Source organism: Sturnira hondurensis, unplaced genomic scaffold (genome assembly GCF_014824575.4).
Source record: "Sturnira hondurensis isolate 20B ecotype Veracruz unplaced genomic scaffold, ASM1482457v3 Scaffold0019910, whole genome shotgun sequence".
Taxonomy (NCBI): domain Eukaryota; kingdom Metazoa; phylum Chordata; class Mammalia; order Chiroptera; family Phyllostomidae; genus Sturnira; species Sturnira hondurensis.
In genome coordinates, this window is record NW_028092541.1 from 2,078,785 (window position 1) to 2,104,678 (window position 25,894).

Genomic DNA, 25,894 nt, shown 5'->3' on the forward strand with positions numbered 1-25,894 from the left:
CATCTGTATCAGTGTAGCAACTGGTGGTGGTGTTATAGTCTATGTCCAGCTTCCGTGCATTTTTTTTTAAGACTCAGCCCATTTGCCCGTTTCATGATGATTGATTTATGTGCACACCTGCCCACACCACATAGAATGTTCAGCAGTTTTTGACGAAAAATGGCATGACTTCTGTGCCCCACCCTCTATTCACCCAATCTCACCACAGCAACTTTTTTTGTTTGTTTCCACGGATGAAAAAAGTCCTTAAAAGGAAATGTTTTGCTGATGTGGAAGAGGTGAAATGAAAAACGGCAGAGCACTGAAAGGCATCAAAATTGATGAGTTCAAAAACTGTTTTGAGCAGTGGGAAAAATATGTCTTGATAGTTGTATTGCATCAAATAGAGAGCACTTTGAAGGTGATTGAAGTTTAAACATGTAAGAATAAATACACAATTTTTATAAATAGATTCTGTTTTGGGGGGTCCCCCTCATACATAACTGAGGAAAGATTCACGGTGAGTCCAGTGCTAATTAATTCTCTTTTTCCCCCCCAGTCATTCACACACACACAAACCCATTCACATTCTAGAATTCAATGCAGGTGTGGAAATGCATTTTCAGTCCTTTGGGAGACGTTTTAAGGTCATTGGTACCCGAAGGTTACAAATCATTTTAGAATTGGGAATTTGGTAGTTTTATTTCATCAGCTCACACATTCGTACTTTTACATTACATACTCCTTTGTAGAGGCAACTCAAGTCCAAAAGACTGAAAGTCAGGCATAACACAGTCGAGATTTTCTACTGACCACTGTATTAGGGAAAATTCTTACATATGGCCATTATTTCAGCAATAGATAGGTACTGAGATAAATAATTTGAGCAAAAATGTGTTAATTTTTTTAGCAGAATGCTCAAACAATTTGAGTAGCTTCCAAAATCTATTCAATTAATACCTCTTAACACTTAAACATGGGAAAATACAATAAATGACCTCTTATTTAAAAAGGTATTAGTGCCATTGATTAAATAACCCACTTGACAGTATCTGATTGGACAAAACTCCAGTAAGGAATTTTAATGTAGACCTTAGAAGTTGTTCAATGAGTGATTTGTATATATATTCTCATGTAGAAATTTGTATAGATTTTACATTTAACTTTATCATTCTATAGTCTAAAATTAATACTGCCAAACTAGTACATTTAAAAAAATTCTTACCCAAGGATATGTTTACTGATTTGAGAGAGAGAGGAAGGGTGGTGGGGGAGAGGGAGAGAAACATCTGTGAGAGAACATCCATCAGTTGCCACTTGTTTTCACCTCGAACCGGCATCCTTTTGGTGTGTAGGGACAGGCTCCAACCAACTGCGCCACCTGACCAGGGCATCAAACTAGTGCATTTTAAAACCACTATTCATGCATATTAATTTGAGATTTAGCTGTAATTTTTTTAAGCATGGAAACTTTACCACTAGGATAATGGCACATACCTTATAATAGATATGAAATATCTTTGTTTCTGTCAGTCTCACTACCCCATCATAGAAATTTGGAAAACAAAAAATTACTTGTTTCCTGAAGTATACTTTTTATATGAAGTATATATGGGAACAGTGACATTTGTCTGTAGTAGAGGTTATTTTATATTTATTTGTTTTTAGTTGAGGCAGCCATTTTTCTCCGCTGTCATTATTTAGGGAAAAAAAACGTCAGTTTGTTAGCATAAAATCTCATTCATTTTAATTTATCCAATTTGCAATGAATGATTTAGATGAACTTGAATAAAATTTAGTAAATGACTTAATACACATTGCATGAATAAGATTTCCATGAGTTTGTGAAACCTACTTGGGGAAATAATTTTAAGGAATCAATTATTTTTATGGAAAATGAGGTTGTTTGCCCTTTCAATAAAATGAAACCAAAGCTGTTCATTGATATTCTTACTTTCATCGATTATTTTTTATCAGAAACTCTTTGTAGCAGTCAAATTGAGGTTTCAAATACTAGAAAGTTTAAAGTAATAAAATTGCACTTTCTTTAAATTCCTTTTTACTTATACAATGTAGAAGTTCAAGTATCATCTTTATGAAATAATCAAAATTAGTATATTCTCTACTGTGACTATTGAAAATATAATAAATTTTATTGGTTCTTGTCTCTGTAGGTGCGTATCTTTTGCCATACTTAATACTGCTTATGGTAATAGGTATTCCACTTTTTTTCCTGGAACTTTCTGTGGGTCAGAGAATTCGGAGAGGAAGCATTGGTGTGTGGAATTACATAAGCCCTAAACTGGGTGGTATTGGATTTGCGAGTTGTGTGGTAAGTTTCCTGATATGACATATGCCATGTAATTTTTATAGTTTGTAATTATAATATAATTGGTCTATAACTAGAACTTCTGAGTGTGTATTGCTACTCAACTTTTAAAAAGATTATTTATTTAATTGTTCAAGTGCTGTTTTCTGTCTTTTGCTACTCAACTTTTTAATCATCTTTAAAGAAAACACTTCAGGAGCTTGCACTACTATACAGAACAAGCTAAACTAGATCAGTGTAATTCAGTCTTGGTAATGCACGTTCTTAAGAACTGTGAGAGATGTATTTTTTTAGAAGAGATAATGTGTTTTAAATGAAAATAAAATGAGTAGGATTTTTTAAATGCCAATTGAAGTCTTATACATGTCTCATTGTTTCAAAAGAAGGGGCATGATAGGTTTGATGTAATTGTATGATTTTATTTTGCAGGTGTGCTTTTTTGTGGCTCTCTACTACAATGTCATCATTGGCTGGAGTTTGTTTTATTTTTCTCAGTCTTTTCAGCAACCTCTGCCTTGGGATCAGTGTCCTTTGGTGAAAAATGCTTCACATACTTGTAAGATATAGACACTATGTTTTTATATTTAATGATTGTAAAGTTGGTCAAGACATGAGCTTTTAAGATTTTTAAAATAACGTGGAAAAAGTTTTCAAAATTATTATAATTTTCATCACTTTTAGTATTGGCATACTCAGAGATAGAACTTTGGTATCATCTAAGTTTACTAGTTCTTCTCAGATTATTTTTTCTCAGTTAAGTATAGTTGGCATACAATGTTATATTAGTTACAGTCATTTCAGGTGTACAATATAGTGACTCTGTGTATCTGTTCCTTACAATGTGGTCACCACACTCATTCTAGTAATCATCTATTACCATACAAACTTACTGAAATATTGTTAACTGCATCCCCCTTTCAAGTTATTTCATTGTGACCTTTGATTGTTAACTTCGACAGTATTTAATTTTGTACATTTTTTTCTTTTTTTTTTGTCAGAGGTGGATGATTTATTCTCCAATTTCTGGGAAAGGGAAAATTTTCAAAAAGAAGAAAAATGAATTCTTCTAAAGCTGGAACTAACAAAGTTCTTTTAAAATGTCTTTTTGTTTTCCTCTATCAGAGTTCTCATACTTTTGAAAAGAGAATTTAAAAACAGGAAGGATTCCATACTTACTATTGGCCACCATTCATCATTTTTTGAGTTATTCTGCTTTGATTAGCACAATGGAAGGTATTAAAACTGAAATAAAACCCAAGAAACAGGCATAGTATACTATCCGACGTAGTCTCTGCAGTCCCACTTATTCTTTGAAAAATAATTGACATATAACACTGTGTAAGTTGGAGGTGTACAATGTGTTGGTTTGATACATTTCTGTGTTTCAATATGATCACCACAAGAGCATTAATGACACCTTAATTGATGAGATTTCTATCTCATCACTTGGTTGCCAACAAGGAAGGAGAGAAATCAGGGCAGTGAAGATGTGAGACAGTGAAGGAGAGAGAGAGGAGGGACCCAGGAATAGTTAGTTCTATAAAGAAACAGATAGGAATGGTTTGTTGGCTTGGCAGGCTATACGGTTTCTGTCAAAAGCTCTACAGAATAGCCACCATAGATAATATGCACATGAGTGGGCAAGACCCTGTTATGATAAAACTTTACAAAAATAGGGAGGGGGCTTGGATCTGACCTGTAGACCAGGGTTTGCCAGCCCCTCACCTAGAGATAATTCAAACACCCTGGTGCTTTCTGATGAGGTTGTTCTTTGGTTTGCACTGAGCACGTAAGTGGATGACATCCTGTCCCAGAGGACCCTGGCTCTGAGGACCCCTGCCCTTCCCTGTTCCTCTATCAAGTGTACACTTTTCTTGATGCCTTACATTTTTTATTAAAACAAAGGACAAAAATGATTTTAGATTGAAGAAATTGCTGTTATGTCTTTGGTTTTGTTATTTTACGGTTTTTCTATCATTTGTTTTTATATTCTAGTGTATAAATAAAGAATATTTCCCTATAGTGATGTCCAGTAAATAGAGAATGCAATTCACATGAGTAGTCTAAATTTTTCTAGTAAACATATTATTAGAAAGTAAAAAAGAAATAGGTAAAATATTCCATTTAATTCTATATATCCAAAATGTTAACGTTCCAACATATAATTAACGTAAAACTTATTAATGTAGTAATTTGCATTATTTTTCTCATGCTAATTTTCCCAAACTCCCCTTGTGTTTTATATCACAGCCCATGTCATTTTGGATTAGCTCATTGCAGAAGTTGCTCATAGGCAGCCGCAAGCACATTAGACAGCTCTGCCCCAGAAAATAACTCTGGGAGTAGAAAGGACTGTAAACTTGATGTGTGTTAATTACTTTGATAAAAAACTCTCATGTTCATAAGTGTGTAATCAGAAATGTCAAAGAGAATACATGTGTACCGGTAGTTCACACTTTGCAGTCGAGTTTTTATTGTGAATTCAAATGCTTCTGTAGAATAGTAGTGGTTTTCTAGGAAATGTTGAGAATTGATTTACAGGCTTACTGGGAAAAACTGTCTTACTGTTCTTTATAGTCTGAAATGGTCATTACCTTCCTTTCTGCAGTTGTGGAGCCGGAATGTGAAAAAAGTTCTGCCACCACCTACTACTGGTACAGAGAAGCGCTGAATATTTCCAGTTCCATTGCTGAAAGCGGGGGCTTAAACTGGAAGATGACCATTTGCTTGCTGGCTTCCTGGGTCATGGTTTGCTTGGCTATGATCAAAGGCATTCAGTCTTCTGGGAAAGTTAGTATGTCCAAAGCCCCTCCCGTTCTGTCATCTGAGGGCAAAGTGCAAGTAGCACTTCGTCCTAGGTGTTCACACTAAGGAAAGGAGAAAAAATAAAGATATAAGTGTTTTATAGTGAAGTCTAAAGTAACTTATAAACTTTTCTTATTTCATCAAGATTTTTGAATTTTTTGTCAGTATCTATTATCTTTTGCTGTTTTATTCAGTTTACCCTAATATTTTATTTTCTGATTACCAGTCATTTCCAAGCAGGTAGATTGGGGAAAGTGGTAGAATGATGAAGTTGTTCATTGTATTTGTCTTGTATCATTTATTTTTCTGTGCTATAGTTTTCCCAAGGAGTAGTGGCATAAACGATTTAATAGGGTCTCTAATGTGGAGTGTTTCTTAAAGATATGTGTATCATTAGGTGGTTGTGATGATCTCCACAAGGAACTCAGAGTAAATGTAAAAGATTAAGGGGCATGCCTGCCCCAGCAAATGGAAAAATTGTAATAGCCATGGTTGGAAAACATATTCAGTGAATTCTAGAAACCTTGATTTATGTTGTTTATTTTTTTAAAGATATCATTTGTTTATCTTTAGACGGGAGGGGAAGGAGAGAGGGAGAGAAATATCAATGTAATGTTGCATCCCCTGCTGGGAACTGGCCTGCAACCCAGGCATGAGCCCTGACTGGGAATCGAACTGTGATCCTTTAGTTTGAAGGCCTGTGCTCAAACCCCTGAGCCACACCAGCCAGGGTTGATTTATGTTTCTTTAAAAAATGAATTAGGAAAATAATTGCTAATAACTTTTTTCTTTCATATTACATTTTTCCATTATTACTGTCATTGTTTTAATGCCCCTATATCTCTTGGCTAGGCCATAGCAAGAATTTGTTATTGGTTCTTCTCTCTGCCTTTAATCTACCTCTACTATTTTTTCTTTCCAAAGCATAGATCTGACTTTATATCTTTACAGGCAAATATATTACCACTCACCATCATATACTAATAAAAACGGAGGTAAGAGTGGTAGTAATAATAAATGATGATGGTGAAATGACTCTGACAATAATCAGAGCAAGAACAATAACAGATGTCAGTATTTATTGGGTGTTTTTTCTGTAGGCACTGATAGGTACTTTATTTACCTTATCCTATTCTAAAGAAAACTCTGAGAAGTAATTACCAGCTCCAGGCATACTTTACAGAAATAAAACAATTAGGTAACTTGCTCAGAGTGTCATGGCTAGTAAGTAATTGCTAGCACCTGGAGTCAAAATCAGGTTTGTCTACATCACAGGTGGCAAACACAAGGCCTACAGGCTGAATCTTGTTTTATCCGGCCAGCACCTTGTTTCTACACGGTGGCAGCACCGAGCTCCTTGCCCCTATTTAGGGAGTAGGTACACTTATACAGTCCTAAAAATTACATTGAGTCCTTTGAAGGCAGCCATGAGGCTGATGTGGCCCCTGGTGAAAATGAGTCTGCCATCCTGGTCCACATCTAAAGCCTGTGTTATTTAATTGCAACACTATAATGTCTCTCACTGTCATCTTTTTTCTCACCATATAGTTAACTTTTTAATGTCAGAAATCTTTGTAATTCATCTTTGCTTCCTGTTACTCAATCTTCAATTAAAAACGTTTGATGACTTTTTTTAACTTGTAAATCACAGCTGATTCCACATTTCCTTCCTGCTGGAACTTTGACAGTATTTTTCCTTTGAAGAAAAGAATGTGGTAGATAACACATCTGAGTATCTTTTAGTCTTTTCTGAATGTTAATGTTTTTGTATGCTCAAATAAGTTCAATTAATTGATTCAGCTTGGTCTTCTAACATTCTCAGACACATTACATCATATTAAAAATAAAGGCGTACGTTCTTAAGTCACATCTAACCACATTTACATGCTTCCTAAGGTAATGCCATCTGGTGGTAAGGGAAGCGTGTGGTCAGCCAAAGGAGTCCAAAGATCTCCGTGCTCCTGTCTTATTGCCATACTCTGTTTCTTCTTAATCTTCATGTGTCCTGTCATTATTTAAAGGAGTACGCATCCTTTTCTTGTCACAGAATTTTGCAGTTGTTTTTCTTAATGTCATATCGTGTTAGAAGAATGTAATACAACTTATATGCTACATACAATTTATTACTTCAGGGGAAAGTTCAGTGGCTTTTGGGCAGCATGTGAAGGAAGAGTTCAATAGGCCCAGATGAGGAGAGAGCAGCAACTGGTATGAAAATCTAAATTGTCATAATTCCTCAATCTGAACCAATTACTTATATATATAATAAGAAAATGTTTATTAGGAATAAATATAAAGCCCTGTGTATGCCAAATCAAAGCACCTCCAAATACAAGTGCAGTATAGAGAAATATGATTTAAGGTAAGATGATAGTGTATGAAAAAGCTCTTTAGAGAGTTTAGCATTTAAAGGAGAATATGAGTCAACTTGTGTCATGCTTTGCGAATGCACGGGTGCACGCACACCTCGGAGGGCTAATTGGGAAGTTCGTGCCTTGACACAGGAATGTGAGGGTGCCAGTCGCCTTTGGACCCGGAGGCACACCTCAGCTGAACCCTGATTGCAATACTGGATTTTACTGAAATCTTTACTTTCCCCTTTATTATGGAGAAGAGAAATCTCATCCCTGTGGTTACCATCTTCAAACAGTTGAATAGAAAGAAGAAGAAGGCTTACTCTATGTGGCTAAAGAGGACAGAACTCTGGTCAAATAGCTGGAGATTACAGAGAGTGGTGGAGTGTTGGTAACTTCAGAGAGAGGAAGGCATTTTAGGAAGCAAGCCTGGTAAGGGTGAACTTGTCTTCTCAGTGCCAGTGAGCTCAGCATCACTGGGGGTGAGGACACAGAGCTTGCATGGCCCTTCCTCACAGCCTCTGTTAAGCGGATGCCTGCCCCAAAGTGAGGGATGCAAACGAGGAGCTCTACGTTTCTTGTAACTCTAAGGGAATGTGTCTCTGCTAGTATTGCTTTGCCATTATACCTACTACTATGCTAAGGACTTTGCATATGTTGGCTGGTTTAAATCTTTCTATCAGCCAGATGATTTGCATGGTTTTATCTTCATTTTCCTGCATTGTTAACAAGCGTAGGGAGAAGAAATAATTGTTCAGAATTAAACAACTGATAAATAACAGCTAGAACGAGACTATTAAGTCCTCAAAGAGAATAACTTTATGAAAGTATGTTTAGAATAAGCATTATAACTTTAAGAAAAAAATCAACAAAATGATTTCATATGTTTTATGTTCTTCAGTGATTGAGTAGAATGAAAATACAACGTTTTAGCTGATGATCTCCTACTAAAAGGGATTTCAATTGTCAAGGCCCAGAGGGTCTTAAAGTTAGCCAGAGAAACATATTTCATTGTTTTGTTTCTCAGTTCTTAAAAGGGTATATTTTCTGAACACTGTAATCATTCATCAGTTTATTTAATACACATATTAAATTGAGTACCTACTGTGTGCCAGACACTGACCTTGTTCTGGAGATGCAGCAATGAACAAGGCAGACAAGAATGCCTGCATTCATGGAATGTTGGTTCTCATGGCAGAAGAAGACAATAAACAAAGTTGTAAAAGAATTTTATTTAGCAGTGCATAAAATAAAGTGTGGTAAGGAGAAATTACAGCATTTTACTTATAGTCAGGTAGATTAACCATTTAAAAAAGCAATCTATAACTATTTTGGTAAGAGATTAAACCCATATGATTAAATGTAAGAATTCGAATTAAAAATATTATTCATCACTGTAAAGAGCTGACTTAAGATTCATCTTAAATATCAGAATGATTTGGGGGGCACTTATTTTATTTTATTTATTTTTTAATTAAATATTGGGGTAATGTTGGTTCACAGGGTCATATAGATTTCAAGTGTACATTTCTGTGATACATGATCTGTACATTTTATTGTGTGCCCACTGGCCAAAAGCAAATCGTCTTCCGTGGTTATATACTTGGCCCCCTTTACCCTTTACTACTCCCCCACCCCCTTTCCCCCTGGTAACCACCATACTCTTGTCCGTGTCTATGAGTTTCAGTTTTATATCCCACATGCGAGTGAAGTCACGTGGTTCTTAGCATTTTCTGACTGATTTATTTCACTTAGCATAATATTCTTAATATTTGTTGTTGCAAATGGTAGTATTTCATCATTTTTATGGCTAGTAATATTCCATAGTATATATGTACCACATCTTCTTTATCTAGTCATCTAGGAAAGGACACTGGTTGTCTCCATGTCTTGGAGAATTTAATACTTAATTTTTTTTTACCTGCTCACAGAAGAATAAAATAAGGATATGACCCACTTAATACTACTTAAGCATTTAAAATTTTGGCTGATATTTTTCTCCATGTTACATTAAATATATAATTTTCTTTTTCCCTTTTAGGAAGCTATGCTAGAGTCTTCATTGAATTAAGATCAGTGCCTTTAAGAACTCAAATACTTGTTGAATTAATAAATGACTCTGATAATATAATTGGTACATACTTTTTAAAATACTGCAAAAAGGATGAGGTTATTGTTAAGTGAATGTATGCAGAAAGGAAAACTTTCTATAAATCCTATATAATATTTTTGAGTGTCTACTATATGTCAGGAACTGGTAAGATATGCAGAGGTGAATAGGCCACTATTTTGTCCTCATGGAATCTGTGATGTAATGGCTGAGGCAGATAATCATAGCAGAATAAGTGCAGGCACAGAGGCATGTGAAAAATGCGCGGGAGCATAGAGGTAGTCACTGCAACTAACACGGACTTGGGAGGAGTTTTCGTAGAGGAGGTAACCTTTGGGCTAGAGCATCAGTGTCAACCTTTTTCATTTCACGGCACACATAAACTAATTACTAAAATTCTGTGACATACCAAAAATATACTTTTTGCCAATCTGACAAAAAATAGGTACAATTTTGATTGATTCACATCGGACAGCTATTGTCAAAAAGATAATTTGACAATCCAAGGCAAAAGAGGTCAGTGCCCCTTGCTAAATAGTCAGGTACTGCATATTTAAAAATGTTTGTGGCACACTGGTTGAAAACCACTGGGCTGGAGTGTGTGTTTGAAGAGGAGCATACCAGGAAGTTCAGAGAAGACACTGGGTGTGTGGGAAACAGCATGTAGAAAGCCCAAAGGCGGCTGAGTCCCCCATTAGGACTTTTACACACAACTTGTGCTGCCATTGGGAGGTGAAACTTGTAAGGTGACTTCACATATTACAGTGTCTACTGGGCACTGTTAGACCAATAGTCTGCTACTTAATAAAAATGTAGAACATTTGAGGATCTTCAGCAGTTCATTGACAACCATCAGATCTTTAGTTTAAATAGATCATTCTGGTAGTAGTGTGGATGATGGATTTCAGGGCCGAAGGGGGAGCTGGCAAGGAGAATCTGGAGATGAGGTGATCAGAAAGCTATTACAATAGCGACACATCCCTGAGGATGGAAACAAAGGCACAGGTGTGAGATTTCTGTGGGAGAATCAATAGGATTGGTTGATGAGTTGGTTATGGGACATGTGTGAGGGGACATACGAAGGGTATGATTTGCCTGAACAAACAAAATTAAAAGAAGTGTCATTAAGTGGAATTAATTGAAGTCAGTCATTTATAAGGTAGCAAATTTTAGTGTTTTATTTTTAAGATAAGCTGTTTTGCAAAAAATGAGTTCTTGCTCCTGGCTAGCCTCAAGGTTTGTGAAGAAGAACCATGAAAAGAATAGTTTTAATTAAAGTGAGATCAAGCCTACTTAAGTAAATGCATAGTAGAATGACAAATTTAAAGGATGTTGAAAGTAAACATGAAGAATAATAAAAAGTGCCCCATCTGAAGGCTTCCTGATGAAAGCAGTGTGGGTGATTTGAAGTAATCAATGAATTATACAAGTTTGAAATGATTGAAAAATTATACTTTTTATAACTAAGTTAAAATGTANAATAGTTTTAATTAAAGTGAGATCAAGCCTACTTAAGTACATACATAGTAGAATGACAAATTTAAAGGATGTTGAAAGTAAACATGAAGAATAATAAAAAGTGCCCCATCTGAAGGCTTCCTGATGAAAGCAGTGTGGGTGATTTGAAGTAATCAATGAATTATACAAGTTTGAAATGATTGAAAAATTATACTTTTTATAACAGTTAAAATGTAATTATTTTAATTATTAGTGTTCAAGTATGTTGATATTTTATTCATAATAACTTTTTCTTAGGGTGTTCCAAATGCATTTAAATAGAAGTACAGTAAGTGCAATTGATTAGAATAAAATAATTTTAAAATAAATGCAATTAACTAAAAGTGAATAGAACTATGGAAGTGCAAATTATAATATTGACTTATATCTTGTTTGTCTATAGTAATTATTGGATTTATTATCTCTTCTCTGCCTCAAGCCATCTTTTGACGGTTCTCCATTCTTCCCACCCTCTCCATCTCTTCCTTCCAGAGATGCATACCACTGGAATATACTCCTGTGTGCCAACAGCTGTGTTAGGTGTTTGGGATATGGTCCTGAGCAGGAGAGAAAAGCCTTCTGCCCTGAGAGGGCTTATATTCCAGTAGGGGAGACTGGAAATCAAATACATAAAAACATTAAATCAAATTAACAATCAAATACATAAAAAACCATAGTTTCAACAATGCCCAGTGCTGTCAAAAAATAATAATGTCATGGAGGGTTCATGGGGCATAGGAGAGGGCAGTTAGGGATATTGGATGGAAAAAAGCATGGCCTTATTTTCATTGGTGTGGAGAGACTTCCTGGAAAAGATAAAGATGAGACATAAATAAAGAGAAAAGTCCTGAGTAGATGAGGGAGATGAGTGCAAACCTGCTCTAGCCCTGAAACTGAAGGGCTTGGTCTAGGGAGGCGTGACTAGGGCGGCGAGGGGTGGGGGGGTGCGGCCGGCTGGAGCTCAGCTGGGGTGAGGGAGCGTGGTGGGGCAGGTAGGTAGGACCCTGCTGTAAGGCTTCGCAGGTGGGAGGGAGGAACTGGGATTTTGTCCCAACTGTATTCTAAATCCCTGGAGTATTGAAGCAGGGAGTGAGCTAATTCAGGTGAGCTCTGGTTAGTCTGTGAACTAGTCAGGAAACTATTGCAAATAGTGCGGGACTACTGACCCTTTGACTTCAGCCACTGGGTGGACGGTGGGCCGTGTACTGAGGTGAGATGAGTGGAGACAGCTCTGGGGTAAATTCAGAAGTTCTCTTCTGGACCTGAGAAATTTCAGACCCAACAGGCTCCACACAGAGACGAATAGGAGGCAGTAAAGGTCTGGTTAGGACAATTCTTTCTCTATGTCTAGGACATTTGCTTTATTTTAATGGTGAAAACTGTTGAAGCAGAGAAGTCCGACCTTACATGGTTGTTCGGTTACGTGTTGAAGTTCTGTAGGAGACTTAACAGGGACCACTCAACCCCAGAAGCTATGCAGAATCATAAGGAAGGTTTGGTCAATGGGAAATAAAGGACTATTTTTTTTCCTACCTTACATCATTAAATCAAGACATCAAATAAGCCATTCTAAGATGGCTATACATGCTATCAACTATTTTATTAATCATGTAAAAACAGTAAGTAAAAGTGTAGAATAGAACAATCTAAACTATTAAAAATATAGTTGTTAGTCTCACCTATCTTTTTCTCTTTTTCTTTGCAGGTCATGTATTTTAGTTCTCTGTTCCCATACGTGGTACTTATATGTTTCCTAATTAGAGCGCTCCTTTTAAATGGTTCCGTTGATGGCATCCGCCACATGTTTACCCCTAAGGTGCGTACAGTATTTCTATATAAGACTTTTAATCATGAAAGCATTATGTTTGCTGTTAAAATGTTCTCACAGTTCAAATTAAGGGATAATTGTTCCAGCATTTATACACTAGACTTTTAAACTATAGCTGTTATCTAGCCTAGATAAACCAGAGATTTTATATATCTATTATATTCATCTCCAATTTTAAATGTCCCATTTTAGTTCTACAGTAAGGCTACACTACTTAAACTTCAAAAATTCTTCTTTTATATTAAATTAATTTCCAGTTTTTGCACTTACAAGCTTTAGAACTTTTAGTCTTTACTCTTCTTCCTCCTCTATTTCAATGGTTCTTAGCATTTTGTGCCATGGACTCCTTAACAAAAAATAGAATCTTCTTACCAGAAAACACATAATGAACACACTAGTTTACTTACAGTCTCAGGAAGTGGACTAAAGTCAATGGCCCCAGGTTAAATCCCATCTCAGAGAAAATCTCTCTTTTCTCATTTTATTTTGTGATTTTGTACCTTCTAGAATGATATTTCCATGGTGATTTTGGGAAGCTCTGTAACTTTTGTAACCACATGTACTTTTCAGGAAAATTCTCATTTGGTTTCATAAAAGACCTAGAACTTATGCTCTGTCATTCAATTTAGAGGTGAACTCAATGTTGGGTACACTGAACCCAATTAATCAATCCTTGTGGACCTGTTATACTCATTTGACAGTAAACAAAACCAAGTTTTGAGGCATATATTAACTTGCTTATTTGCTGAACTGAAGTTACACCTCACAATTACTTTGCTAACACTATTGCTGGCAGACACTGAGTTATAAAAACACAATTGCAAACAGAATGATCATGGTGTGAGATTTGGGCAGAAGATACTAACTAGCTTCTCAAGAATTCTTTGTCCTTCCTAGCAGCTGCCTTGATGCTGTGTAAAAGACGCTGTGTTCTTTGGGTGTCTGGTTCCAGCTTGGTGTACATTCTCCAGTAGCAAAAATACTGACATCGGTATCTGGTGTTCTTGACTAGTTCAAAAGTCCTGTTTTAACATTCAGCGTTGTTGGAACACTTCAGTGAATAATTAATTACGATTTATAAATTTTAGCTACATGATAATATATAATATAAATCATCTGCAAATGAGGCATACTTAGTGACCAAATTTATTTTTGTTTGTAATATGGAAAAAGACGTGTTCTGTGTTTAAAACAAATAGCTTTGGTGCGAATTTCTGGCATGTCACCTTTTCCTAAATTGGCAGTTGTTTGAGACCTAATTGTAAATATTTGATTAAATAGATATTTTACAGTTCAAACCTTTTGCTATGACAGTTTTACGTGGCTCCTATATTAAAAATTGCAACATAATTAACATTTTAAACCAGGAGGAGGATCACTATTAGATTATAGTTCATTCTTTCTTCAGCTTATGTAATAGTAAATATAATAACAATAAGAAGTTTTTAATTACTTTTAATTTACATTATTTGTATAAGGGAGAAAGTCCCTAGACACACAAAGCCTTGAAGGGAAATGATCCCCATCCCCAAGTTGGAAGTACAGCAATCTGAATAATATCCTCAGTATATGGGTGCTTTCTGCCATCTAGTGGCTAAAGTAGAGATAGACAGTTGATTATATAGAATAATAAGATAGCAATGGTCAATAAAGAATATGCATGTTTTAGTTAATTGTACACAAATTATAAATATAATAATTATGTTTAATAAAAGTTTTATACATTTCAATAATAATAAGTAAAATTAATTGAACAATAAATCCCAATGTTTGAGAGAACCAGGGATTTTGTAATCTATCTCTTCACATTTCAGCTCCACTCCAGAAATACTTGTAACCGTAGGTGGGTTACTTAACCTTTCTAAGATTTAAGTCATAGTGCAATATTTCATGGATTGTGAAGATTAAATTGGATAATCTATATAAAGTGCTCATCAATGTGCGTGCCACTGTAGTCCACATATGTTCACAATTTTTGAGCACTAGAGTGGTGGGCAGTATAGTTAAGTCGTATGTCTTATTAGTTCCATCAATGAGTCGAGGAAGCAAAAGCTGAGAGGGGGCAGGCTGCTTACTCTGGGTCACACTGTTTTTATTTCGATCATTCAGTAACAGAAAGAATCAGGATCTGAAGCTGTGGAACTCATGTTCTTACCTATGTTTCACATTGCTCTCAGTAAAGGCACTTTGACCATTGCCTCAGAGGTAAAGCAGAATTACTTGAAATTTATGTTCAGCACAGATTTGGAACTTCAGAAATTTGGATCTGAAAGGGTCTTAGAGATGATATACCCTTGTTGTTGCATTTCTCTAATTTTCAAACAAAAGGCTTTCTCAAAAGCTTTTTTTGAACGAATAAATAATATATAAATAAATAATACATATGTGAATGTGCAAAGCACAGTTTAACTCTACCCTGCTTATGATTATTACCTGCTTTGGCTGTTCGACTTCTGCCAGAAAACACAAAACATACTGTATTAGTTAAGTAATTATTGAACTTTTACTGCTAATTGATTTATTTTGCTTTGGACATAAATAGTAATAATTGAAGATAATTTTTCTTTTAAATAGTCCTTTGATGATTTGTCTTAAAGGTATTTAAAAATCCTCAGGTAGAAAGTTTCCATGTAAGTAAAATCTCTATCTAAAAACTTAATAATATGTAGTATTTCTTATTCATAGGCCTTATTTCTTTTTCAAACGAAAAATTTGTTTCTACTTAAGAACAGATTATCACCCTGATTTAAAAAACCTTTAAGTGCATAAAGATTATTATTATATATTTAAACAATACAACTAATTCCGTGTAGATTATTCTGACATGTTATTTTGCAGCTGACTTCTGTTATGTTTAATTTTGAACAGCTTGAAATAATGCTGGATCCCAAGGTCTGGAGAGAGGCTGCTACGCAGGTGTTCTTTGCCTTAGGTCTGGGATTTGGTGGCGTCATTGCCTTTTCAAGCTACAACAAAAGAGACAACAACTGCCACTTCGACGCTGTGCTGGTGTCCTTCATCAATTTTTTTACTTCTGTCTTGGCAACATTGGTGGTATTTGCAGTTCTGGGCTTCAAAGCAAATGTCATAAGTGAGAAATGCATTGCAGAGTATGTATATTAATTTCCTTTAGTTTTTAAAAAAGAGTTCATTTATTTATTTTTAGACAGAGAGGGAGAGAAACATCAATGTGTGACTGTGTCTTCTCTGCCCCCTACTGGGGACTTGGCCTGCAACCCAGGCATGTGTCCTGACTGGGGATAGAACCAGTGACCCTTCTTTTTGCAGGCCAGTGCTCAATCCAGTGAGCCACACCAGCCAGGACAATTTCCATTAGTTTTAGATGGCATAATTATAGTAAAAATATACTCTCCTCCAAGATCTTGTTCATTAACATGTTGTTCTATTTTCTAGAAATTCGAAAATGATTGTAACACTTTTGAAAATGGGCAACATTAGTCAGGATATTATTCCCCATCACATCAACTTATCGGCTGTTACTGTAGAAGATTATCACTTAGTTTATGACATCATTCAAAAAGTGAAAGAAGAAGAGTTTCCTGATCTTCACCTCAATTCCTGTCAAATTGAGGATGAACTAAATAAAGTGAGTAGGCTGTGTTTAAGCAATAAAATAAGTGTCATTCACTTAAAATATGCATTCTAAAAAAGACTTAGTTTTTTAGGAAAATGATGTTTAAAATGCCTGTTGTGTTCTTTAAAATTCACATTCTTTATTTCATAGAACAACTTTCTTAAATCATAAAGGTTTCCTTTACTTTAAAATACAATTTCATTGATTTATTCACAATAATTTAAAATATGAATATAAGTTAAGTGTTTTCCATCATGTAAAGTGAAATGAGTCCAAAAATTGTATTGTGGTTGTCACTTACATATTGCATGATTATTTTGACACAATAACGATATTTGGCCATTTTAAGTATTATGTGAAACAAGTTATGGTTAAGTTCTTTTTCTTAGCCAGTGAAATATATTTTAATAAACATAAAATAGGTGAACATCAGTAAATATTCTTGTACAGCTTGTTACCTTCTCCCTAAATTGTCAAAAAATAAAATATAATAGAAATTAGTCATTAATTGCTTACTTTAAAATACCTAACTATACCTGAGACTAAACATGAAGAATTATGTGCAGGAAGTTATGGGTAAAGCCATCATTGATATAAAAATCTTGAATTCTGTAAGAAAAGACAATTACTATATTATCCTTAAAATTTAAAAAAAAATTCTGGTCTGTTTTCTTTATGAGATAATACAATCAACTTGAAGTTAGTTGAAAAGCCCAGTTTCTTAGGGGGGCATGGGATTTCTGCATGTTTATTTCTAGTCACCCCAGGCATTATTCAGAGTTCTTTGTAACAGAGGTACACAGCCAACACTTACTACTGCTCCGTGCTCATGCTGCCATTTGTGTATTTCCTAGGCCGTTCAGGGAACTGGGTTAGCTTTCATTGCCTTTACAGAGGCAATGACGCATTTCCCCGCATCTCCCTTCTGGTCGGTGATGTTTTTCCTCATGCTGGTGAATCTTGGGCTCGGCAGCATGTTTGGAACCATCGAAGGGATCATCACGCCTATTGTGGATACTTTCAAAGTGAGGAAAGAAATTCTTACTGGTCAGTATTTATGTATTTGACTTTTCGTTGACTGATAGAGGCCATTTTACTCTTGGTGAGGGATCAGAAATAGAAATAGGAAAGCGTTCTGTTTGGGGTTTTATTAATGTGTGTTAATATATGTTGCTATTACTTGTTATTTTATTTAATGGTTACATAGTCCAAATGATAATTTTAGTATAGATTATATTAATTATTAGTGATTGTTTATTATATTGCTTTTTATAAGTAGTGATGCCATCATAAATTACTGGCACTAAAGTGATAGAATGTTCATGTATAGATTTATATGCAAGTCAAGTAATTAATTATAACAAGGTAGTTCAGATCTGAAATTCCTTTTCCAGAAAGTGCATAGCTGAAATTGATAGATGTAAACTTACTTCTTATATAAAAATACCAATTGTGATCCACTAGTGGTTAATATTTCTAGGTAGAAAATAAAATAAAACAATTTATCAGTATTGATGCTTATTAGTAAGTTCAATTTGCAAGCATTTATTAAAGTACCAGTTTTGTACTGCATTTGAGGGACATAAAAATATAGGAGAAATTGATGGAGGTAAAGGAGGGCATCAACTCAAAAAATAATAGTACTGATAATCAAAATCAAATTGGGTAGATAAAAGATTTGTATCATGTAACATACTGATAGATAGCATTATAGGGGCTTTACATATTATATGAATTAAGGAGAAACAAAGATCATCTAAATATATGATTTAACGGATGATAAAAGAGAGGGAAGTTGAACTGGAAATGGGGAGGGTCTTCTCAGAGGTCAAAGGATAGCGTATAAATAGGGATAAAGAGAGCAGTAAGGAAGCCCTTTAGACCCGAGTGCAGGAGCAGTGTTGGTAAGTGATGCAAAAGTAAATTGGGAAAAACAATATGGAGGTGATCTTGAATGCTGGCCAGTAGTGTATAAGCTCCCAGAGGCTCTGCTTTTAGTTCTGAAAGGTTTAGTAATAATTTATATGTAAATGACTCTCACATATAGACCTTTGTCACTTACTGCTCTGTGAAGTATGTGTGTATGTAAAACAATTTGTTAAATATTGATGCTAAATGTCCTCAGCTCAGGTGAATGTAAATGAGAAACTTCTTCCTCTTCTCCCAAAAGGCAGTCTCTACTTCTTCAGTTGCTATTTCGTTTAAGGCTATTACTATCCTGCCAGGTGTGCAGACTAAATAACAGTCATCCTTGCTGCCTTCCTCATCTTTGTTCTATATTCAAATCCCCTGAGGTAAGAAGGCTTGCAAAATTAAGGGAAAAGCAACAGTACAGAGAGAAAAATACACATGGTAGTGTTTGCTGTCTCCCACTGGACAACCTATTTGGTCGGAGCAAAGGGGGGAATTACTGCATTTCAGACTATAAGAATTTATAGATGATAAATTTCAGAACTATAAGATACAAAGAGGAATTTCAGACCCTAAGACGTACCTTTCCACCCCCACCAAATTTGGGAGGAATAATGGTTGTTAATGGTTCTATTGAGTTCTGTTCACATTTACGTTGGTAAAGTATTATGTTATTTATGTTATTAAATATTTCATCACATTTTTTGCTTCAAAATTTTTTTTCTATATTCCTCCTCTAAAACCTAGGTGCAGTTTATGGTCCAAAAATACAGTATTCTCTTTCCCCATTACCTGTTTGATCTTTGGGATCAAACCTATATTTCAAGCTACATTTTACCCTGATGTAAAGTACCTCCATCAACCTTGTCAGAACTGTTTTTGTCTTTTTCACAGTACAGTCGGACTAGCTAAGTGAATTATTCATCATCTTTTCCTCTCACGTCTCTACTAAAACTCTTACTGTCCATACCACCTAGAACATACTTCCTTCGTATTTGCCTTATACTGTGATATAATTAGAACACAGTGAAAGTGACACAGGTTTTGGTTCACATTCAAGTTCTGCTACCTTCATCCTGAGACTTTAAGTACAATACATTGTGAGAAGCATTTAGATATTTCAGCGTGTGATAGACTCCAAGTGTGATACACATTACTTTTCCTTTTCTGCATACATGTTTATCCATTTACATATAATGTAACTTATAGCACAAGCATAGTTCTTAAGAGATGGAGGTAATGGATTAATTTGACTCATACTTGTTGAGAGTGGTAGGGAAACACTGTCTTCAAACCCAGGAATAGCTGTATTCTCCCTTGTTTGGCTTTACTCACCTCTGATAAAAGGTGCTGGAGAACTAGAACACAGTCATCTTTTGGGGGACTTCCCTACTAATGCGCATGAGAGAATAAATTGTCCAATGAAACAGTGAGAATATTATATGGATCCTACCGCAGAAACTCCTTTTAGATGGTTCTTCTTAGTTACTTGGGTAATCAGATTGCCCAACCCCATTATAATTGTATCCCAACTTTTCAGGCAATGTCAAGATAAAGATTTGGGTTGGTGCTAAGGAAGGGTTGGATCAGATTTTTTCAGTAATGCTTTAAAAATAACCATATTTCAAATATAAAAATATATATTTTATCACAATCTTCTTATAAGCTGCATTACTTTCATTATTAATACAAAATTTAATATAGCTTCCCAAACCATAAAATATTATTAAAAGTAAAAATGATCTGTGAACATTTGCTGCCTGAAAAGGTCACTTGGCTGTTAATAAAGAGAAGAAGGACATGGAGATTTATACTTTTTAAATCTTCTCAGTTTTGCCTCATTTATTAATTGGGCGTGCTAAGTAAGTTTGCACAGACTGTGGGAGATGAGCTGAGTTAATGTTTTATAATGCATTTGTTTAAAATTTGGGCTAAATCTAAGTTTACTAATTCCCAATATGTCATACTCTATAGTATCACACTCTATAGTATCATATAGAATATGATATTCTATAGTACTGAGTAGTATGATACTCTATAGTATCACACTCTATAGTATCATACATAGTGGGCTCTGTGGTGCAATGGATAGCGCATTGGACTTCTAGTGATATAGTATCATAGAGAGTATGGTATTCTGTAGTACTGAGTAGTATGATACCCTATAGTATCTTACTCTACGGTATCAGGACACCTATTGATATCACTGACAAGTTATAAAAGTGAAAACAAAATTAGTTTGAATATAATAATTCATAATATAGTGTAAAATACTTGATTCTGAATAAGGGTTTAATTTTTCATTTATTCCTTTTGTCCAGTTATCTGTTGCCTTCTGGCATTTTGTATTGGCCTGATATTTGTGCAACGCTCTGGAAATTACTTTGTTACAATGTTTGATGATTATTCTGCTACACTGCCTCTTCTAATTGTAGTCATTTTGGAGAATATTGCTGTATCCTTTGTCTATGGCATAGATAAGTAAGTTTATTTTCATATATATTTTGGAAACATCAGTTGTCATTATCTGTTGATATTTTGTTTAGAAGAGGAAGGAGATGACTAGAGGGAAAAATGCTATAAAATCAAACCTTTTGAAAGCTCTTCTTTATTCAACAAATTTAATGAAGTATATTCTCCTATTAGTTAGATAAAATTGTGTAGATGGCAATATAGTCTAGGATTTTGGAGCTCTGATTTAATTCTGGTTATCAAATAGCAGCTTCCAAGATTTGCTGAGTGTTGGCTGTGCTCCATGAACCTTGTTGTTCTGAGTTATGACTGCTGCCTGCATGTCCTAGGTGAGGAAGCTTGGGCTCAGGAAGACACTGAGTGACTCGCTCACCTGCACGGAGGCCCACCTGGAATTCACAGCCATTTCCACTGAATTCCAAACCCTATTATCCTAATTATTTTTCTAACCTGTTTTATTAGAGGAATTTTCTTTTTTGTGCTATATAATGCCTTATGTAACAGGCCAGTTTTGGGAAACTACATATCTTGCTGTAAAATATATATGTCATTTTCTCTGCACAGACTTTGTATTGAGTCATTACTTAAATTTACTGGATGCCTTAAACCTCTGAATTATATACCTGCTCTATGTGAAAAATATATGTACTTCTGTGAAATGAAGCATTAGAGTAATCTCAGAAGGAAAAAGTCCCTGGAGTCCTCGTCCAATATTTTTTAAAGTTGTTGTCTTTACTGAACATCTATGGACAAAGGCAATAAGATTATCAGTCTTATTAGAGGTCTGTGTAAGGTAGGAATGAGTGTATTGAATGAAGACCAGAGTCCTCTTAAATAATTGTCATTGAATGGGCTTTGTGACAAAGCTTGGAGAAGGTTTTTATTACTGTAAAAATCTCCAGATAAAGAAGAGTAGGGGAACTTCCATTTCATAATCATATATTAGATAGCAATAGTAGCAATGGCTGCCTGACATGCATTAATTCTTAATCCTCTTTTTTTAGGATTTTATTTATTTATCTTTAGAGGGGACGGGAAGGAGAGAGGGAGACAAATATCAATGTATGGTTGCCTCTCATGCGCCCCCTGCTGGGAACTGGCCTGCAGTCCAGGCATGTGCCCTGACTGGGGATCGAACCGCAGTTGTTTGGTTTGCAGGGCTGCACTCGATCCACAGAGCTACACCAGCCAGGGCTAATTCTTAATCCTTGTGAAAGCACTCTGTGGTAACTGATAGCACCCAAGTCTCACATGGGTAGCTGGCATACTTATACAGGAGTACTTAATATGCTAGTTATAGAGCCAGGACTGGAACTGAGACTTTAATTTCAAAACCAGCCATCTCTACACTCTGTCAGCCTACCCCCATGTTCTAACCTGCAATATATTGGAATTTGATAATGTATTGCAAATACTGTTCTCATGGAGTACAAAGTCATCAACAGGAGAAGACAATTACTTCAGTAATTGGCTATATATAATAGGGCTTTTGCTAAATGAAAATTATTGTATGTAATTAACTGGCTCCTTTTTAGTTTATTTATATTCTTTATGTCATCTTCCAACGTGACTTTTGATTCTGTATTAAATGTCATGTGATGTCCTGTCTAATCCCCAGTCAAACCAGTGATCTGATGTACGTTTATAAGGTATTGCGTAAACCGGAGCAATAATTACTTTCTTTTTATTTAGGTTTACGGAAGACCTAAGAGAAATGCTGGGCTTTGCTCCCAGCAGATATTACTATTATATGTGGAAATACATTTCTCCTCTGATGCTCTTATCCCTGCTAATAGCTAGTGTTGTGAATATGGGATTAAGTCCTCCTGGCTATAATGCATGGATTGAAGACAAGGTAAAATACGAGATAAGGAAGTTTCTGTTGTTTGCTTTCTTCACAGTGTATTTTGATGTTTAGTGAATAGTGCTGCTTTTATGCAGGGTTCTTGAGATTTATATTTTGTTTTTGTCCTAAACATGTGTGATATCTTTATACATTGTAAATTTTTAAAATACATGTGAAGTACTAACTTGGTTCTAATTAAAGTAGCTTTATTCATGTCACCATAGATGAACCAGTAATTATTTAGCCTTTAACTAAAAAGTATCTTGCTTAAACCACCGAAACATTTTTCTTTATAAATTTATTAAATTATATCCCAAACACTATGTAATAATGAAAATGTGCATTAGCCATGTAGACATAATTTAAGTAACTAGTGAAGTTTTGTTATAACTATTTGATATTAGCAATGAGTATTTCAATTCTGTTGTCAAACTGCATTACCCAAATAATAATGCAACTATGAGGTATAAATGAGCTGTTACAAATTTTTTCAGAGGTACCTCTGACCTTAATTATATGGGCAGTAATTCTATATAATAACAACGAAATTCATGGCTGGGGCATAAATAAGTCTGTTATCTTTTACCGAAACCCTTGGGCCCAGAAACGCTCCAAGATTTGGATTTTAGAAAGTTGGTGTGGCATATGTGACAGGTGTCTATCACTCAATAACAAACTACCCCAAAATGTCATGATTGAAAGCAATGCTCATTAGTATTTCTTGGGTGCTATGGGTGAGCTGGGCGATTCTGCTCAGTTTTGCCTGCACTAACCCAAGTAGTTGATTAAACTTGGAGAGCCAATGTCTCTATAATTTTTCATTCTTGGCTTCTTCCAACCAGTATGGACTCAGGAGAGCATTCTATGAAGCAAGCAGAGATTGCAAGGCCTTTAAGGCCTGGCCTTGAAGATGCTTAATGTCGCATCCACGTCATTCCATTGGACACAGCAAGTCACAGGACCAGCCCAGGTTCTTTGTTTCCAAACCTGAGACAAATAGAATGTCTTTCCCGTAGTTGCAGGGAAAAATTAATAGTAGATATTAATCTGTATTTCTGTCTTTAACAGGCATCTGAGGAATTTCTGAGATACCCAACATGGGGAATGATTGTCTGCGTCTCTCTGATGGTCCTGGCCGTACTCCCGGTCCCGGTTGTCTACGTCATTCGTCGCTGCAACCTTATAGACGATAGTTCTGGTAATTTGGCTTCTGTGACCTATAAGAAAGGAAGGGTCCTAAAGGAGTCGGTAAACTTAGAGGGAGATGACGCAAGCCTCATTCATGGAAAGATACCAAGCGAGATGTCATCTCCGAATTTTGGTAAAAATATTTACCGGAAGCAGAGTGGATCACCGACTCTGGATACTGCTCCCAATGGACGATATGGGATAGGGTATCTGATGGCAGATATGCCAGAATCTGACTTGTAGCTGGGGGAGAAATCAGTGGTTTTGTTTAGTTCATTGCTGTCCGTGAACACTGGCTCCACGAAGAGAAGCATTAGACTTCGCTTATCAGAGGGTGATCTCAGGTGTTTCACGGCTGTGGTCTTCAACCCCGACTGTGTATGTAAATTCAGCGAGAGTGTTCCTTTGGATCCTTTGGTTTATGTTTGCACAGGCAGAGTTACAGAGAAAGCTTACGGTGACAAAGGTTCAAGCTTGTCAGAATTTTTAAAAATACTTTTGGTATTTTTTTCAAGTATTTCTATTTCTAAAAAAACAGGAGTTACCTCAGTTTCTAATAATTTCTGGATGTAATAGTATTTGTAATTGAAAAATGGTATACTTCAAAATGTACAAGTTTGTCCTCAGGTTAACTCCCAGTATTACAATGAACAGGTCTGTAGGCTGGTGCCTCTCAGCACATTTCCATGAGTATATTGTGTAGATAGGCTGTACTTATTTTGGTAGTGTTGATACCTTGTTAGGCAATTAGTTGAAGAAAACTGCAAAATATTTTCTTATGTAATAGCTATATAGAGCAATAGTATCAAAGAATAAGAAGGCACTAATGTTGGGATGAAAGATTATATTCAGAGGTGACTATAAGGATCATGTGTGTGATGGCTGTATATTTTGTGTAAAATATATGTGAAAATGATCTAAGTTTGAGTCACTCAGCACTCTCAAGAATTATGCAGATCCCACATTTTTCTATGCCATGTGCCTAAAAACCTACCTGATATTTATTGGGAATTCAAGATTACTCATAGTATATTTATATAATATACTTGCAATGTATATAGGTGAATAACAGTACTCTAAGTACTGATGAAAACTTGAAGCAAGATGGCATTTTATTTCATATATTTCTGTTTTGCTTCTGTTTTATGCAAATATAAATCCTTTTTTAAGTGATTGTTAAAGTTGTATGACATTACATTTTAAGCTACAAATAAAGTTAAAAAATGATATTTGTTTTCCACATTGATTTTTCCTGTGTTCCCTGAACTGGATTACTTTGCACTTCAGTCAGCACTTAGGCATTTCACAATAATTAAGCATCATATTCCAAGTGGGATTAATATACTGATTAACAAAGTTACCACCATTTTAGAGACAATAGCACATAGAGTATTATGGTTAAACAGTGTTAAAATGTAGAGCCACAGTTCTTGAAAAAATGCTTGTAGTCTCCCAGGAAACCACATATACAGTTGACAGCTGGCTCGTCAGTAATGTCTCTGAGGTGTAAAAAGTTATGATTTTTTTGAAACTGTTGAATATCTATGAAATTGGATGAAGCAGGAGCATTTTGCTGAGTGCCATCTCATTAAAAGGCTTTTAGTTATAAATGTCCTATCACTATATTAATTACATTTTTAAAATAATGATCGATAAAACAACACAATAGGGGAGGTCATTCTCAACATATCCATTGGTTTATTTTGACCAAATATTATAGAGTGCATCACACCATTTAAAATACAATTCCACTGGTGCATAACATTTTTAGTTTTTTGTTTTACCCATTCAGTATCTTTGTATCACAATAAAATATTTTATAAATTTTTTAGACTTTAAAAATATAGATAGGCAATATATGCACATTATACAAAACTCAAAGATTATAATTTAGTGTAAAGTTTACCTCCTAAAATTTCTCCTAGCCTCCTATTTCCCAGTTTTGAAGGCAGCCATCATCCCCGGTTTCATGTGTGTCAT

The 25,894-nt window shown here is 35.3% G+C and overlaps 1 protein-coding gene across 2 annotated transcripts in view; it reads left to right on the top strand.

Annotated features, from left to right (window-relative positions):
• Positions 1–25,141, top strand: part of SLC6A15 (solute carrier family 6 member 15) — a 51,193-nt gene extending 26,052 nt beyond the window's left edge. For both annotated transcript variants that reach the window (XM_037028451.1, XM_037028453.1), the window contains exons 3-12: positions 2,154–2,311; positions 2,738–2,864; positions 4,917–5,098; positions 12,780–12,890; positions 15,771–16,012; positions 16,317–16,509; positions 17,352–17,544; positions 20,730–20,889; positions 22,573–22,735; positions 23,795–25,141. In XM_037028451.1, coding sequence (XP_036884346.1) covers positions 2,154–2,311; positions 2,738–2,864; positions 4,917–5,098; positions 12,780–12,890; positions 15,771–16,012; positions 16,317–16,509; positions 17,352–17,544; positions 20,730–20,889; positions 22,573–22,735; positions 23,795–24,157 — 1,892 coding nt within the window. In that variant the 3' untranslated portion in view covers positions 24,158–25,141. The remainder of the gene's footprint in view (positions 1–2,153; positions 2,312–2,737; positions 2,865–4,916; positions 5,099–12,779; positions 12,891–15,770; positions 16,013–16,316; positions 16,510–17,351; positions 17,545–20,729; positions 20,890–22,572; positions 22,736–23,794) is intronic.
• Positions 25,142–25,894: the final 753 nt, after the last annotated feature.